Source organism: Sciurus carolinensis, chromosome 2 (assembly GCF_902686445.1).
Source record: "Sciurus carolinensis chromosome 2, mSciCar1.2, whole genome shotgun sequence".
Classification (NCBI taxonomy): Eukaryota; Metazoa; Chordata; class Mammalia; order Rodentia; family Sciuridae; genus Sciurus; species Sciurus carolinensis.
The window spans coordinates 103,248,115-103,265,890 of record NC_062214.1 but is presented as its reverse complement, the minus strand read 5'-3'; the positions used below and the strand labels follow the sequence as shown (position 1 = coordinate 103,265,890).

At 33.3% G+C, this 17,776-nt stretch overlaps 1 protein-coding gene across 8 annotated transcripts in view; it reads right to left on the bottom strand.

Annotated features, from left to right (window-relative positions):
• The window catches only part of Gabpb1 (GA binding protein transcription factor subunit beta 1), a 60,646-nt gene that overhangs the window by 9,354 nt on the left and 33,516 nt on the right, over positions 1-17,776 (bottom strand). For 4 of the 8 annotated variants that reach the window (XM_047538521.1, XM_047538517.1, XM_047538514.1 and 1 more), the window contains 6 exons: positions 17,308-17,415; positions 12,626-12,793; positions 11,299-11,493; positions 9,962-10,109; positions 9,537-9,650; positions 2,444-2,629 (listed from right to left, as the gene is read on the bottom strand). In XM_047538521.1, coding sequence (XP_047394477.1) covers positions 2,444-2,629; positions 9,537-9,650; positions 9,962-10,109; positions 11,299-11,493; positions 12,626-12,793; positions 17,308-17,415 — 919 coding nt within the window. The remainder of the gene's footprint in view (positions 1-2,443; positions 2,630-9,536; positions 9,651-9,961; positions 10,110-11,298; positions 11,494-12,625; positions 12,794-17,307; positions 17,416-17,776) is intronic. The other 4 variants (XM_047538522.1, XM_047538519.1, XM_047538518.1 and 1 more) reach the window with 3 other exon arrangements.

The window sequence follows — 17,776 nt, the reverse complement described above, 5'->3', positions numbered from 1 at the left end:
GATAACCAGTTTATTTTGTGAGGTCTCATGTCTACCATGCTATCATAGATAATCATGCCATTACTTTCTTGGGTATTATGCCTATATAATTTATGCAAAATAAACATGAACATATGTGGGTAGCATACATACAATGCCTACATTCAAATAAATACAACAGATATATTGTTCTGCATCTTCTTTTTTCACCACCTACATTTATAGTCTCCTACATCAGTACATACAGAGCTTCCTTTTTTAGCTGCATAATATTCCATCATATAGATACACTATTATGAATACAGTTCATACAATTTGAATGATAAATGGGGAAAATCAGTTCTGTGGTTTTTAAAAATGTTTGTCAAAACATTAAAAATTATCATTTATAAATGCAAACAGAAATTAGAAAATGGTAAAATTACTATTAAGCACAATGTAATTTAAAACACTAGAAATACTGAGAATTAAAGAATTTTCTTTTTTGATATCATATTACATTTATGAATTAACTCATGAAGAACTGAGAATTTATATTTGTTTCACTGGACTGTATACTCTACATATTCATGTTAGCTACACTTTTAAATTAGGGAGGCTTTAAAATTTTAATATTTAGTAAGGCCCTCTCATTGTGCTTTTCCCCCCAGAGTTTTGCTTATTCTTCTTTCCCCCTCTCCCTGTCAACATAAACTTTAGAATTCAATAGCATAATTATAGCGGAGAATCTTTGTTACGGGCTGAATTATGAATCCTTCCCCCATCTCTAATTCATGTTAAAGTCCTAAACTTCAGTAACACTGAATGTGACTATATTTGGAGATAAGGCCTTCAAAAGATTAATTGACGTGAAATGAGGTTATATGGGTGGATTCTAGTCTAATATTATTGATGTCCTCATAAAAAGAGAAGAATAGGACACATATAACACATAAAAATTGAGGTCAACTATGTGAGAGAATATAGCCAGAAGGTGGCCACTACAAGTCAAGGAGAGAGGCCTAAGAAGAAACCAGACTGGACAACACTTTGATCTTGGATTTCTAGCTTCCAGAACCGTGAGAAAATGAATTTCTATGTTTAAGTCATCCAGTCTGTGTTGTAACAGTTCTGTCAAACTAATAGTCCCTTTTTCATGACATATTACAACTATCAACTCAGGAGGAACTGAAAACTTTAAAATAATGAGCCTTCACTTCCAAAAGCATGGGTTTCTTTTCATTTGTTCATCAATATGATTAGTCTGTAAATGTCAGGATTTGGAGACAATTTTATATCAGCTTTCTACAAATATTTTGAAATTTTTTTGAAAATTTTTGAATATTTAAAATAATTAGTTCTTCAAAGCTTTGTGGAAGCAGCTGGACTCAATCCAAATCTTGGGCCAGCTGTCAACAGATGTCTACAGAGTAGGAGAGAAAGGCTCCCAGGTTTCAGAGGTCAACAAGTTTCCTCTTCTTTGGCTATAGCAACAAATTTTTTTTTTCTTGAAATATGGTCCTTCTTCAGTGCCACAGATCCTCTGTCACTCAAAACAAAACCCAACTTAGAAGTGCTATCTCTAGACTTGCCCTCCACCAACTCCTTCACTGCCCATGAAAAGGCATATTTCTCCACAATTCTGGTCATTTTCTTAAAGGTTATAGGTAAATATACTTTTTTGGAGTTGCAGGCATGCTTGATCAGATAGAAACTCCCTGCACCTTCTCTCTCTGCCTCCCTCAGTATTCATTCCTTATTCTAAATTAGCCATGTATGTACACACTTGATTCAGTCTGAGACTCTATCTTTATGTATATTTATTGTTAATTTCTGAGTTTAATCCTACTCTTTCCTTGATGCACCATTGTGGGGTTTCATTTAGGTCCTTGGATCCTGACTGCAATGGTCTTAGATGCTTTGGGCAGAACTTAAAATGTAGGATTTTGAGGTTTTCCCAGCCTTTCAGTTTCACTAAAAAACACAAAAGCTGAGACTTTTGTTTCATTTCTCTTGTTACTCTTTGTGGTTTCCAAGAGGAGAAAAAAAAAAAGGGAGGGTGGGATTCACAATAAAGTTCCTAAAGTTGCCACTATATTCCTACTACAAGTTCCAAGTCTAACTTATTTTTCAGTAGTTTTTCTAGTGTGGTATTTTTAAAAGTTCACATGATATTCAAATTGCATAAAATGGCTTAAGAATTTATTGTCCAGTGCTGCTTTGAATTATTTTCTGTACTGTTTGTGGTGATATTTAAGTCCATTTTCCAACCAGAATACTTTGGAACCAATTTCTTTCCACCTAATGCATACTCTGAAAAAGTAAGCTCATTTTAATATTAGCCTAAGTAAATAATATTAGACAATCATGTCTGTCTCAAGGTTATAAAACATAATTCAAGGCAAAAATAAATGCTTTGGAAAATATATCACAATTTCCTGAAAAGAAAATAAACACAAACTTTATGTAAATGTCCACTACTAACCTTGCTGTCCATCTGGCATGGTCACAATGATGGGCTGACCTATTCCACTGGTTGGAATGGAGTGCAAATTTCCAAGCTGAATTCCATCTGTAACTATTGTGATGACTTGTTGACCCCCTGAACTAACTACTTGCTGAATTGCACCATCCACAGATTCTGCAGTAACCACTTCTTCTGTGGCCACTACTGGGGAAAAAAGAAAGGATGTAAAAATCAGTGAACATATCTAGCAGTATGAATAGATACTCAGTTTTGGTTCATCTGCTACTTTTGCTTTCTCTGCTTCTTATACAGGACAATTTTTACACAGTTTTTAAACTCAATTTTCCAGTGGTGATACAGATATTTATGTCAATGGCTGGATCACAAGTGTCCCAATTTAAAACAATAGTTTCAACTATTGTTTCTTTTCTTTTTTCTTTTGTGGGACTAGAGATTAAACCCAGGGATGCTTTACTACTGAGCTACATCCCAAGCCCTTTTTATTTTTTACTTTGAGACAGGCTCTCACTAAGTTGCCCAGGTAGGCCTCAAACTTGGAATCCTCTTGCTTCAGCTCTGAGTTGCTGGGATTATAGGTATGTATTACCACACTTGGCTTCCAACTATCTTCATGAGAGTGTTTAAATACACAATTTTTTTTTTTCTTTTTGAGGTACAAAATCTATAAGATCTCCTAAGGTCATGACAAAAGTTCGATCTACTTAATAAAATTCCATAATTCAAAAGAGAATTTTGAATTTGGTTATACTCCATTCACATTTACATATGAGTTGATATACAGAATAAATAGTATCCCCTCTTTGGACTGAGTGAGCAAGGGTTGCTTTGGTAGTAAGTAGCATACAGATCTGGTACTGTATGACAGTGAACAAAACAGTATGTGAACATTTACATAAATAAAATCCCAAAATGTGCTCTTAGTAATTTATGAGAGGCTCAGAAAGGATTCTGGCAGCTAAAAACAGCACCTCTGGCTTTGCCCGAGTAAAGAAATCACAAGTTAATACTGCCAAAATCCTTTCCCACAGGCAATCTTATACTCAACCACTGATCCCAAAAGACATGTATGGAAACATTCATAGCAGCTTTATTAAGAATAGTAAAAACTAAAATAAAAAAAGCCTGGATATTCATTGCCTTAAAGCATTCCACATATTCATATATTTGTGATCTTTCTGTCTGTAATAAATCCAGGATCGTCGTTATCCATGACGTTCTGCTGTGAGCTGGTAGCAACTCAGCATATTTCAAAGAAACTGTTATATCTGGACAGTAGCTTGATTTGGGTAGAGAAAGGTGTTATTTAATTGTGTAAGTATTGACTTGACTAATGTTTTCAAAATGTTATTTAGAAATAGTTAAGTCATTTCTTTTTTCTGAACTAAAAAAATTTCTTATGTTAATAATTTTCAAATCCTTATCAAAACTGAGAGGATGAACTTATCTTCTTTCACCTACATTCACTTTTAACATCTTTTCACACCCATGTTTGTCTTCTCTCTCTGACTGACACAAACACAGATACTTTTATTTTGCCAAGTTACCTGGAAGTTGGTTGCCCACATCATAACATTTCGTCTTTAAATACTTGGTCATGTATTTCCTAAGAGCAAGTACAGTCTTTTATACCCACAATTCTATTATATTTCCTAGAATAATCAACATTAGTTTAGTAATATATCTGATAAATGGTTCAAATTCAGGTTTTCCCACTTGTCCGTAAAATGTCCTATATAGCTGTTTGTTTTTCATCCAGGATCCAAAGTTCACACCTGGCTGTTACCACTGTCATCAAATGGCCTTTATCAGGACAACCTGATATTATGTGCCTCCTGATATGATGCAATGAGGTTACAAAATATCACTGTGTTCTTCCTGAAAGTGTTTGACCTGCACCAAACTATTAAGAAACAAATGGCAGCCAGGGTAGGAAGGAAAATAGGAATCAATCAATGAATCAATCAATCAATCAATTAATTCAGAATGTGTGAGATCCTAAAGCCAATTGGCTTTAAATATCCTCAAAGTATCACACCAAAGATTACTTTCTCCCCTTTGAAACTAATAGTAGTCTTTGGTGTGATACTTTGAGAATATTTAAAATATACTGTTTCCCCAAAACATTTCACCAGTGCTTTTATCACCGACTAGTGATCTTTGCTTACATCAATTATTATATTAGTGATTAAAGTGATAATTTTTCTTAATTTGTCATCCTTTCTGTGTTTGAAATCGTCTATCAAGATCTTTGTCCTCCCCACCTCCTGTCACAGCATTATTTGATAATCAAGAGTCACAACACAAACCACAGAACACTCAAAATGAAAACAAGCTTTGTTTTGAGTGCTCTCATTATTTTTGTTTGCCGTAAACTATAATTAAATTTTTTTCACCAAGCACTTAAGGAAATTTCAGGAAGACAGTTACAAAATAAAATATAGGGAACTAAGTAGAAATATATTCAATAGAACAACTATTAAGGCTTTCAAATGCATTAAGTATTGCTTTGATTTTTAAAAAATATCCATATGAAAAAGAAATGTTTACTGGTTGAATGCTAATATAAGTAGTAATATTTTAAAGCATAATCATGTAAAAAATATCTGAGATCACACGCAATCAAGATACAACTCAAAAACTTTCATCATTGCACTATTTGCAATGACTGTCATTAAAATAATAGAGTTCTTGTCTTTCATCTAAAAAGCTTTCAAGTTGTGCAATGGTAAGGTATTTAAGAAAAAATTAAAAGGAAACCAATTATGGAAGAAGACAAAGCACCATCCCCCAACCTTAAGAACAACTAATAGTAAAATGTTGAAACATGTCAGAATAAAAGAGAAAGCCTAAAAACACTAAAAAGATTTATATAATGTGTATGTGCATATATATATAAATATATATTCTCTAAAACTTAAAAACCCCTGGATTAAAAGTTACTGCTATTTCATAAATATTAGTTGATCTAATTCTAAAGGCAAGCCATAATATTTAAAAATAGCTACATAATCTATAGCACCTTTGAAATAGTTGGGATCTGCTATTCAACATGACTTTTGAATATAAAGCCATAAAGCTAAAACAAGGCAGGGAAGAAAATTATCTTTGAAAAAGACTGAAAATTCTAATAATATTTAAACAACCAAATAAAAACTTTATTGAAGAAAAAATAACATTCAAAGGTATGTTTGCAATCAAACATGAAATTAAAAACAAAAAATACCTCCTGAGGCCCAGGTACTTATCCCTTTAAAGTCATTTCAGTTTTATTACCCTATTTTAGGAACAGACAAAAAACCAATATGCTAACAGGTATCTGGTTTAAACTTCGCTATTAGGGAGAAAGAGGGAACTTCCAGAAACTACCAGACATATTACATTACACCACACCTTTAAAATACCATCTTACAAGCAATTAACAGAGCTGCTCTGAAGACAAAAATGAAGAGTGATCGATAGATTTCTATTTAATCAAGGAATCATAAGGCTGGGGATATTGTTCAGTGGTAGAGCACTTGCCTAGCAAGTGTGAGTCCCTGGATTCAATATTGCAAAAACAAAAAATAACTGAGCCACAAGGAAGAATAAAGATAAGGAAAGAAAACTGATATAGGACTGCAAGAAGTACAAATAAGGGTTTTATGAAAAGTTATTTTAAAATGCTATTTACATGGCAGAGATAAGACCTACCTTCCTCCTTCCCACCCTCAGTACTGGGGATGGAACCCAAGAGTGCTTTATCACAGAGCTACTTCCTCAGCCTTTTTAAAACTTTTGAGACAGGGTAGTCTCCAGAGTAACTGGGATTAGAGGCACACACAACCACATCCTGCAAGACCTACATCCTAGGCAACTGCAACTTCTAATTCTACATCCCAAATAACTCTCAAATCTATTCACTTCTTATCTGTCAAATCCTAGTTCATGCTGCCATTACATCTTGTCCCTAGTTGACTGCACTAGACTCCTAACTAAACGCCCTTCCAGAGTATTCTATGCCTGTCAAAGTGATCATTTTTAAAGTTCTCTATAATCTTACCCTCAGCCTTTATGAGTTATTCTCCCTCTCAGAGTTCAGTTGCACTGGCCTCTGGGTCCCCTTGAAAACATAAGCTCTTTCAGCCTCAAAAATTTCATGTGTCCCTCCTCTTGATATGTTCTTCCCTCAACTTTTGCCTGACTAATTTCTACTTAATCCTTTAGGAAGACTCCATGACTCATCAGAGTAGCCTGTTAGCTCTGGCAGAAAGACAAGAAAACCTGATTGCCTCTGTTTATGAAAAGTGTACTCCAAGGCAGTGGTTTGCCTAAAGGAAAAATGTAACTGCAATCTCCGAAAGACAGTTTTTATTCTTCTGTCTCTTCATTTTGGGAATGGCTTTCAAAATGAAATGACTTCCAAAATAGTATGGCCTGAAGCGAGTTCCTATCTAGGTAAATGCCCTCCACTCTTTGGGCACAACTCAACACCTACCCCTCTATACTCATCCCAACTCCAACTCTTCTCTCTGAACAATAGTAATCCAGTGAGATATTCCAATCATGAGCCTTCACAAACTGTGGTTCTATTTGCTTATAACACAGAAGATAGCAGTATCATTTAGTTATGCAACAAAAGCATTTTAATAGACTTCATGACATTCTCATTGGACTAACAATAAAATTTGTTTTATTTGCTGAAAATGGTCCTACTGTAATCATAAAAAGTGCATGACTTACACACACATATGAAGTAACAACTACTGTAAAGATAGTTCTTACATTGTATTTTGGTCTATAATCATTTTAAAAAGGCATGCCAGGAACAGAACACTTACTTCAACAAACTATTACCAGAAAGTTACAGATACATCTTTTGAAGTAAAAGTAGGACTAGTGATGTTTTTGCTTGACATGAGACAAAATGAAAACCACAAAAGTACTTATTCCTATAGCAAAGCAAATGACAAACATTCCAAAAGAGACCAGCCCACAAATCACCCAAAGAAACTGCTTAAGAAAGGATATATTGACAGACAGGTGCAGTCGTGCATGCCTGTGATCCCAGCAACCAGGGAGGCTGAGGCAGGAGGATCAAGAATTCAGACCTAGACTCAGCAACTTAGCAAGGCCCTAAATAACTCAGCAAGACCCTGTCTCTAATAAAATATAAAAAAGGGATGTGGCTTGATGCTTAAGCACCTCTGGGTTTAAAAAAATTAAAAACAAAAGAAAAGAGTATATTATAGTGGTCACAGACACACAACTTGTGAACTAGTCAGTCTTTGACCACAAACATCTGTTCACAACTTAATAGCCACATAACCTTAGGAAAAACTATTCGACCTCCTCAAATCTGTTTTACCATATGTAAATGGAAATGCTTCTAATACATTTTGTAGATCCTAAGATGCTTTTGAAAAAAAAATTTCTAAAATCAAAATGAATGTAATGACTGATGGGTAAAAAAACTGAACAGCCTAAAGGCAAAGAAAGAATTTGTGGCAGATTTATCACTGCCTGAGCAGGTACCAACTGAGCTATAAGAAGATATACACTTCATTTGAGTTGTGGCACAAATATTGGTGGCAATATACTTACCTGAATTTTTACTTAATTCAAGCTCTTAAAATATCTTCAAAAGGATTCCACTATGATATAGCATTGAAATGAAAAATTATTGTGCTCATAGAAGAGTAAGTCACATGCAATAAAAGTCAACTGAAATTACTAATTCTGTAGGACTAGACCATAAAACTTTCAAAGATAGGTTAGTGTGACCAATTCAAGGAGCTAAAAATCTAAATATCAGAATTTCTAGCTGACTTTCAAAAAAAGCTATTTAATTTTCAGAAACATGCAATTTAATTAAAGATATTTTCAAGTTTAACCAAAGAGAAATCACCAATAAAATCAGTTTTCTTTTTCCTTTTTTCTTTCTTCTCTGAGATGCTAGGGATTGAACCCAATGCCCTATGCATGCTGACCTACATGCCTAGATCTGAAATAGCTTTCTTTGACAGTTTCTGTACTTGCAAAGGTGCTAAAAAGATCCAGGCATACATTATAAAAGCAATAGGCAAACAAGATGATGCATATAACTGTTAATGGCCAGAAACAATTCAGAAAAATCTACACTCCCAAATAAAAAGACTTAAGATTTAAACATAATGATGTGTAAGAAGCTGGAGAATGGATAAATGTTTATTATCACTAATTAGTTTTAAAAAGAAAGGAAAAAAGGGATAGGGTTTTTTTTTTTTTTTTTTTTTTTTTTTTTGGTGCCAAGTTAAAAAAATCCAGTACTATCTACCTTAAAGCTTTTCAGGGAGAATTCAGTGAGATCATAGGAAAATTTACTGTAGTGCCTAGCACAGGGTAAGCAGCCAATGACTTGCTATCATTATTAAACTTTGAAAAAAAAATAATAATTTAAAGAATGACAATAAATTATTCTTTACTTTTATAAACATTAATCCAAGCATAATGGCTTGAACTACCATAAGAAAAATACTTCTTGATGTTTTTAAAATTTCATAGCTAAAAATAACTTACACAATCATTACAGTGAGAATTGTAAGTATGAGGCAAACCTTATCTTAACCAGCTATTCACCAACATCGCACGTCTTCATTTAACAACAGGTAACCCTTAAAAAGTGATTTTCACACACTATCTCCTAGTTCTGTCAGACATTAAGATCTTTGCAGCATTCTAAAAGAACTGCCAAAAATTGAATATATGAAAAATACAGAGTAAGTTCATATATATTTATCTTCTTAAACAAAAAGTCACCAATTGATAAAACAAGGGCCAACTTGGGGAAACAAACATGTTTTCGTGAAGCATACAAGTTTGTTTTTTAATTTTAATTAGTTGTCAAGATTTAATATTCTTTTAAAATTCAGATTTTCAGCTTCCCCTGAAAAATCAGAATCTGGAAACAGCAGAAATGACTATAATCAGCTAGAGTTGAGTAGTACCTGCCCCTACCCTGCCCCACTCTTTAGCTGGGCATAATCTTACTTTTGTCTTTCATGTTACCTTCTCAGTCTTTGTAACTATTTGAATCTGCACATTTTATCATACAAATTTGGCTTGCTTTTCTAACCTGGAGTTTCTGAAGAATTGGATAATGGAGCAGAGGCTTCAGCTAAGGCAGCTAACGTAGCTAACACTGATGTAGAGGAGTTTCCAAACTGAACAGCAGACACACCTGTTTCATCTATGAAAAAAGAGAAAATAGACTTGAATTTTTAAGGAAACAATGTAAATCTCTCATATTCTGTTTTATTTTATTCAACTCTTCAGTGATGCTTGGATGGCATTAGTTTTTGAAAGGTAACATTGTAGTACATTTTATAATATCACCTTTCTTTAGATTGTTTTGTTTCAGAAAAATGTTTGTGGCTATTATCAAAGAAACCAAGATGGTTGATATAATCTTACCCTCATTCTTCAACAGTCCTTGCTTAAAAGGATGAATACCTACTAATGCATAAAATCCCAACAGCTATCCTATATGCATCTCAATACCTGTTGCCTTGGATGAATTTTCTGAAGATACCAGACCTGTTAGGTTCACCACCCCTCCAGGTCCAATGATAAACTGTGGTGTTGCAGCATGTATCGTCACAGTGTCAGGACTCTCTGGGTTTGTGTTGATTTGGTTCTGCATAGCAATCTAGGGAACAAATCACCACAATGCTTTCAGAATTATAGTCAGAATATTTGGTACAGATTCTTAATGTAATATAAATATACTTTTATAGGAGCATTCTTTAAGAAGAAACATGTAATTCAAATGGAATGTTTGATCATGGACCACTGTAATATTAAAGCACAGATATTAATTCATATATTGTTTTAATTAATTAGTTTATTTAATGTGTGTGTGTGTGTGTGTGTGTGTGTGTGTGTGTGTGTGTTTTGCTGGGGATTGAACCCAGGGCCTTGTGCTTGCAAAGGCAAGCACTCTACCAACTGAGCTATAAACCCAGCCTTCTGAATTTATATCTTTTAATCCCCTGTTGAGTAAAGCAGAACAATTCCATTAGAGGACAAATGGGCATCTGAAGGCTTTTATAGAACATAGGAAAATTGGAGATTAAAAGATATTCTATTGCTCTATAGGCATGGAAATTAAATTTATTTAAATTGTTCCCAATCTTCAATCCCAACCCTCAAACTGCACTATTAAATACAAAAGAATGGAAAAGGGCATGGTAAAATTCATTTTCCTGAACCTAAAACAGCTTTTAAGTAACCCATGGAAGTTAAATGAAGTCAGATGATCTCAGAGAAGAGAATTTCACTGAGAGAAGCAAGAAGATAGGCAAGAAGAAGCAGTAAACAAAGAAGATAATATATCAATGTTGTCTAGTTGAAGAAAAAAGAAGCAATGTTGGTTACCAGAAAAGCCAAAAATAACCATGTCCTCAAACAACTTTTTTAAGGGCAGTGAAAAATAAAAGAAACAAATCTGAATGATAAAGACAACATCACTCAATCAAAGGATGTCATTTGGTTGCTAATTTTTTTACTTTTATAAAGTAATTTAAAATGGACTTTGAAAACCCATTTGGTTTTTCAGCAAAAGCAATTAATAAAATAACCCATCTAGAGGGAAATTCAGAAACTTAAAAACACAGAAAATAATCACCTCATCTAATCTTCTATTACATGAAAAGACTGTGGTGGTCTTACCATCAGGAAAATGAATAGTAATGAACTAAGAGGAAGTGAAAGAAAAAAGACTGTCCAAAACAATTGAGTCCAAAATAAAAAGCTACAAGCTTTAAATCATCTACAAGACAGAGATCCATCTACCTAAACAGCTTCTTTTTGTTTTCTTAAATTAAAATCCAAGTTACCTGTAATATTTCTGCTAAATCTTCATTTCCATTGTCTATTGAAATATCAAATGCAGTTTTACAAAATTTACTTTGCGTGTGTACATCAGCACCATATTTGATTAAAAGTTCCACCACCTCTTGATGATTGTGTTCTGTGGCCCAATGCAGAGCTGTCATCTTTAACATGTCCTTTGCATTGACGTCAGCACCATGCTACAAAAAAAAAAGAGAGAGAGAGATCACAAAAACATGGAAAACAAAAATTCTTGACATGAAAATACCAGTCACTATGTTTTGAAGCAAAAACAATTACCATAGTTGATTCTCTTTCTGTGTTAAATATGCATTCTAGCAATTATTCCATATCTGTCCCTTGATCATTCATTCTATCATGATGATTTTCCTACTGCTTTCCTTCTCATTTCTTAAAATGAGGCAATTATTCTTTAGTTACTCAACACAGGCATGAAGGGTTAAGAAGTGAAGGAAAACTATGAACACTTCTCCAAAATCCTCTATAATGTTGTATTAGAGATGATCCCATTGTTCCTCATTTATACAAAATCATCCTTTGTTTTCAAAACCAGAACATAAGCAATTAGAAGGGAATTATCTAGTTGTACACTGTCCAACATAATAACCAGTAGTCACAGGTGGTTACAATACAGCTTATCAGATAGAGATGTGCTATATGTTTAAAATAAGCACTGGAATTCAAAGACTTAGTACCAAAGAAACAGAACATGAAATATCTCAATAATTTTCACATTGATTTCATGTTGAAACTGTGTTGAATTTTTGTGTCAAATATAATATTTATTTTTACTTTTTGAATGTAGCTAAATATCTAGGCTTATATGTGATATGCATTTATTGCTTACATCATATTTCTTTTAGATAGGCTCCTCTAAAAGACCAGAATAAAAAGGACAAAGAATAATGACTATCACTGTTACAAATTTTCTACAATACCTTTTGGCATCTAGATGATTAAAGGTAAATCCCCATTTATATTACCTGTTAATTTGTTAATAATCCAAGCCTAATATTCCCTTCCATAGGCATTTGGACTATACTGACAAACTTGTTGTCCCTCAACCAAAAGGACTTTCGATTGTCTGACTTAATGAAGAATATACCTAAAGGAAGTTTTTCCCCTTACAAAAGAAAACTTTAACTAATTTTCATTTGATGGGCTTACACACCAAAAAAGACAGAAGGGGAGATGTGGGGACCGAGAATGCAGGTAAAACACTAAGTAGGCATTCAATAAAACCAGTTTCTTTCTTCTTCTTATAAAACCATAATAAGGTTCAAAAGCAAAGAGCAACAAAAGAACACATACCTTAAGCAAAACCTCTACTATGCTGGCATGGCCCTCAGAAGCTGCCATGTGTAATGGTGTTCGGTCCACTTTGGTTCTGGCATCCCTACTTACACCAGCTCGTAGTAGTACCTCTGTGGTGGAATAATGCCCATACTGTGCTGCCAGATGAAGTGGAGAGGTTCCCAGCTGTATCACATGGGGGAAAAAAAATCCACATTTATGATTACTTTTGCCACACATGGTGGCATATGCCTGTAATCCCAGCTCCTCAGAAGGTTGAACCAAGAGGATCCCAAATTCAAGGTCATGCTAAGAAACTCAGTGAGACCTTGTCTCAAAATAAAAAATAAAAAGGGCTGGAGATGTGGCTCAGCATTAGTGTCTCTAGGTTCAATCCTGAATAACTCAAAAAATAAAATATATATAATTACTTTTAATATTCCACTACAATTTATATGCTATATTTTCTAATTATACAGTAAGGTGTTAACATCTGTGTATACAGTAATTCAGAATTCAAAATAAATTACTAGATTTAAACTTATTACATTTTCATGGAGGTCTTCAAGAATTCTCATACATTTATCAGTGAGGAATAAAAGTCAAGTATTTCCTTTAATTCAAAATTTCTGTATTATTTTTTCTCAGGTAAACAACCTAAATAAAATTAATTTCATGAAGAATTAGAGATAATTAGGGTTTGGGAATTTTTTCTGAATACTGGAATATTTTCTTTATACCAACTATACAAAACTTGCTATAATAACTTCATGTATAAAATAATCTCAAGTAAATTTAATAGTGTAAAATTTATGTCAAAACTCTGCAGAATTTTTTTTTAAAATACATAAATAAGACTATCTCTAGAGGGGTTCATGTAGTCTTTTCTCAAAGGAAAAAGCTGAAGTGCATTTGTCAAAGTTAAGTCCAAAGAGACCCAGAGCTCAAATCTCCTGAAATTGGAACCACAGGGTCCAGCCATTAAACTGACACCCACAAAGTACAAAGGAAATATTAAAATGTGAGCAAAATTTAGAAATGTATCACATGCATTTTTTTAAAAATTTGTTTAGTTGTCAGTGGATCTTTATTGTATTTATTTTATAGGCGGTGCTGAGAATGGAACCCAGTACCTCACACATGCTAGACAAGTGCTCTACCACTGATCCACAACCCCAGCCCTCACATGCATTTTAGAAGCACAAAAAATCTCTACAACTCTGGTTATCAAAACACTGATGTTCCAAAGAGCTCATATATTTCACTAGAACGTGAAATTTGCTCAGATTACCACTGTAACAAAATCACCTAAATTTTTTAATCACTTTCTATAGAAAACACTATTCTAAGACCTTCAAATACTAATCTCATTTAATCTCGTCATAGCATGGGTACTATTACTAATCTCATTTAGCAGTAAAAGAACCTGAGGCACACGGAGGTTACTAATTTGCCTGAAGTCATACAATAGTCACAGTATAAAGCTAGGCATGTGCTATTAATATGAGATAAAAACTGAAATAATTTACCTTGGGAATAATTTTTTTTATTATTACAAAAAACCAGATTTTTCAATGGAAAGTCATTCTAGTAGAACAAAGGAAATTTCTGAACAATTCTTTCTTTCTCCATGCTTTGTCATATTTTCCTAAAACCAACTCTTTTCTATATTCTTTAAGTACTTCAACAATCCATTGAGCAACCATGGCTCTTGCTCAGTGTGATATTAAGGCCTACTTTGCATTTTTTGTTTTATTCTTTAGAACTTCCCTTTGGTTGATGATGAAAATATGTACAATACATACATATAAATGTCTGTGTATGCACACATACACACGTGTTTTAAAGAAAAGGAAGACATTGGTGAAGTCAACACCATAGTCCAGAAATAAAATATTGACAGTAATTTAAAATCTTTCCATGCACCACTCTCACAAATACTCAAAACTTTGTGACAAACATTGCTTTTTTGTGCATCATTTATGCATCCTTAAATGATATATTTTGGTTTTGTCCATTCTGAATTTTATTTAAATAGAATGCATGTATTTCCTGTCACTTGTTTTCTTTAAGAACTTAATATTATGTTCATGAAATTCACTCATAAATGAGTGTAAACATAGTTCACTAATCTCTATAATATCCCATTCAATAAGTAAATCAAAATTAATTTAACCAATCTACTGATGAACATTTGAATCATTTCCATTTTTGTTATTACAGATTACACTGCTGCTTAATATACTAGTGTATGTATCTCAGGCACATGAACAAGATATTCTTTTACTGGGAATATTCTTAGAAATTCAACTGATATGTCACAGGAATATGCACATGATCAAATTTATTTAGTACTGCCAAACTGTCCTCCAAAATGATTCTACCAATTCAAACTTCCACCAAAGTATCAGAGAGTTCCCATATCACCATCTCTTCACCAAGGTTTTGTACTGCCAGGCAATCTTTGCTAATCCAGTGCATAAGTATTTCTTAATTTTACTTTTATTTTCCCAATTATTAATGCAGTTGATCATCTTTTCAGGTTTATTGGTCAGTCCTTCTCTTGGTAAAATACCACATTGAGTCATTTGTCTATTTTTTATTTCCTTGTCTGTCTTTTTATTACTGACCCATAGGAACTCCTTAGGTATTATGGATACTAATTCTTCTTAGGATCTTTTTGTCTTGATGTACTATAGCATCAGTATGATGTTTTTATATATGGATTTTTTTTTTTAAACAAAAATGATCCTGCTGCAGATTTCTTTGGCTACTTGAACCTGTGGGCTGTCATCATCTTTCATCAGTTCTGGAAAATTCTCCATAACTGCCTCTTCAAATTATTTCATCCCAATTCTCCTCCTTGAGGATCTACGCTTAGATATATATTAGATTTTCTTATCTTTCTTGATTCTTACTTATATTTTCTACTTATTTTTTCTGTTACAATCCATATTTCCTTTCATATCCTATCCTTCAGTTTACTTATTTTCTCTTTAGTTGTGTCTAACTTGTTACTGAAATCTAAAGCCCTCAGTAGGTCTGCTACTGTTGTTGATTGTTTTAGCAGGTTATTGTTCAAGTTGCTTTGTGTTTATTTTTAACAGCTTTGTTTTCCTTCAAATTTCATTAGTGTATATGCTACCTTGTTTCTGTTTTTTTAGATTGTTGTTCTCACTCCCCCCACCCTCTGCCAGGGTTCACCCAACTCAGGGTCTTGTGAGTGCTAGGCAAGCACTATGCTCCAACCACTCATTAGTGAATATTAGACCTGGGATAAAGGTACATTCCTCTGGAAACGATACGCATTTTCTTCTACCAGGAACCTGAGGTAATTCTTGGTCCAAAGAACACTTCGAATTTACTTCTCAGTTTACAGTTTTTCAGAATACACAGGTATATGAGTTCAAATGCAAACACATTTAACACCATTGGCCTGTGGTTCCAAATTATCATCAAGTTTTTTCCTTTTCTATTCAGTGACTTGGGTCATGTCAGGTCATTTTCTTCGCAGAACCCTAGCACAGGAAGGTAAAAGGAGGGCAGGGTATTTCACCTTTACAAGCTGAAGATGCAGCTTGTTAGGATTCAAGAATTATGGGTAGAGGGATCTCCTATCAGATATCTCTTTCTATGAGCAGACCCAGATCTTTGTCTTCAGTACTCCCTAATAGTGAAGTGGGAAAACCAATAATAGGTAGATCTATATTCAGCAAATGTTCCTAGGGGAAAATTTTCTCTGGGTTCCAGCCTTCACTTAGTTCTTCAGGTTGACAATTCCTTTCTTTCAAACTTAGCAGCACATTTAAGATTTTCTTGAAAATAGCTAACGAAAGAATCTTTATCTCTTAAAGATAGATGCCGAAATATCTGTGGAAGAAATTATATGGATCTTGGAATCTGCTTTAAGATGAAACAAAAGAAGTGGATGGAATTATAGAAGAAACAAGATCCATAATGACTTAATAATTTTTTAAGTTGGATGAAGGGTATCAGAGATTGAAATTTATATGTTTAAAATTTTCCAAGTTAAAAAAAAATTACATGAAAGAAAAGAACAAGGGATAAGTAAAAAAAAGGGGAAAATATCAAAATCTGGACCTTATAATTGTTAATGGAAGATTAATCCAGATTTCTGCCCTCTATATTCCCAGGAGCTTTTGATTTATCTCTGGAATTAAATAGTTTGGGGAATTTTTGGTTTTGTATTTTAGGTGTTTTTTGTTTGTTTGTTTTTTGTTTTTTAACCTTCCTATAATTGCCTTCTACAGTGATCAAATTCTCTTAGGTCATGCTTGCAATAGTTTACAAATATTAATTGAAATACAAACTTTTTTAGAAGTAATAACCCTATATTTACCTTTTACTTTCTGAATTAAATTCTACCTATGTTATTTATAAGACCTTTAAATTAAATCCTAAGCAGATATATTATATTCACCCCATACTAGTGTACTCCAAAGCCTAAAAGAAAAACTTTGGTGATGGAATACTTGAATAATGTCGTCCAGTGTCAAAGAATATTATGTGAACCATTTATTTTAAAAGTTAGTTATAATTCTAAAACTAAAAACAAACTTGCAAAAAAATTAGTGTTCTTAACCACTTAAGAGTATTGATGAATTTTTTTATCTGAAAAAACTCAAAAACGAGAAAAAGAAAAAAATTTTAAAAACCACAACATTAAAGTTATTCTTTACCCAGTCTGTAGTAAAAGGAGCTCCATTTGCCATCAAAATACGAACTTCATCATCTTGACCTGCTCGTGCCGCTTCTAAAAGCTTCTTTCCCAAATCTACCAGGGACATCTAAACAAAACATAGATGAACTGAACATCAAAATCTATATTTATATATGACATGACTTTTCCCCTCTTGTCTTTATTATTAAGTCCATTCTCAATTATCCCTTCCAAAGTATAGATAATTTAATCTAAAACTGGAGATCACACAAAAGCAATTTATATTTGGATGTTAAGAATATATTTTCCTTTTTCATTAAGTGTTTACCTAGAATAAAATTAAGTTTGAATTCTTCCAATATAGCTGGTAAAAGTTAGTTATCAGAAAAGCTAGACTAAAATTTAAAACTAGCAACTGTTTTCATTGGAGGAGGTGTAATAATAAAATTCTTCATAAAAAAAGGTATAAGACTCTATATTCTATGACT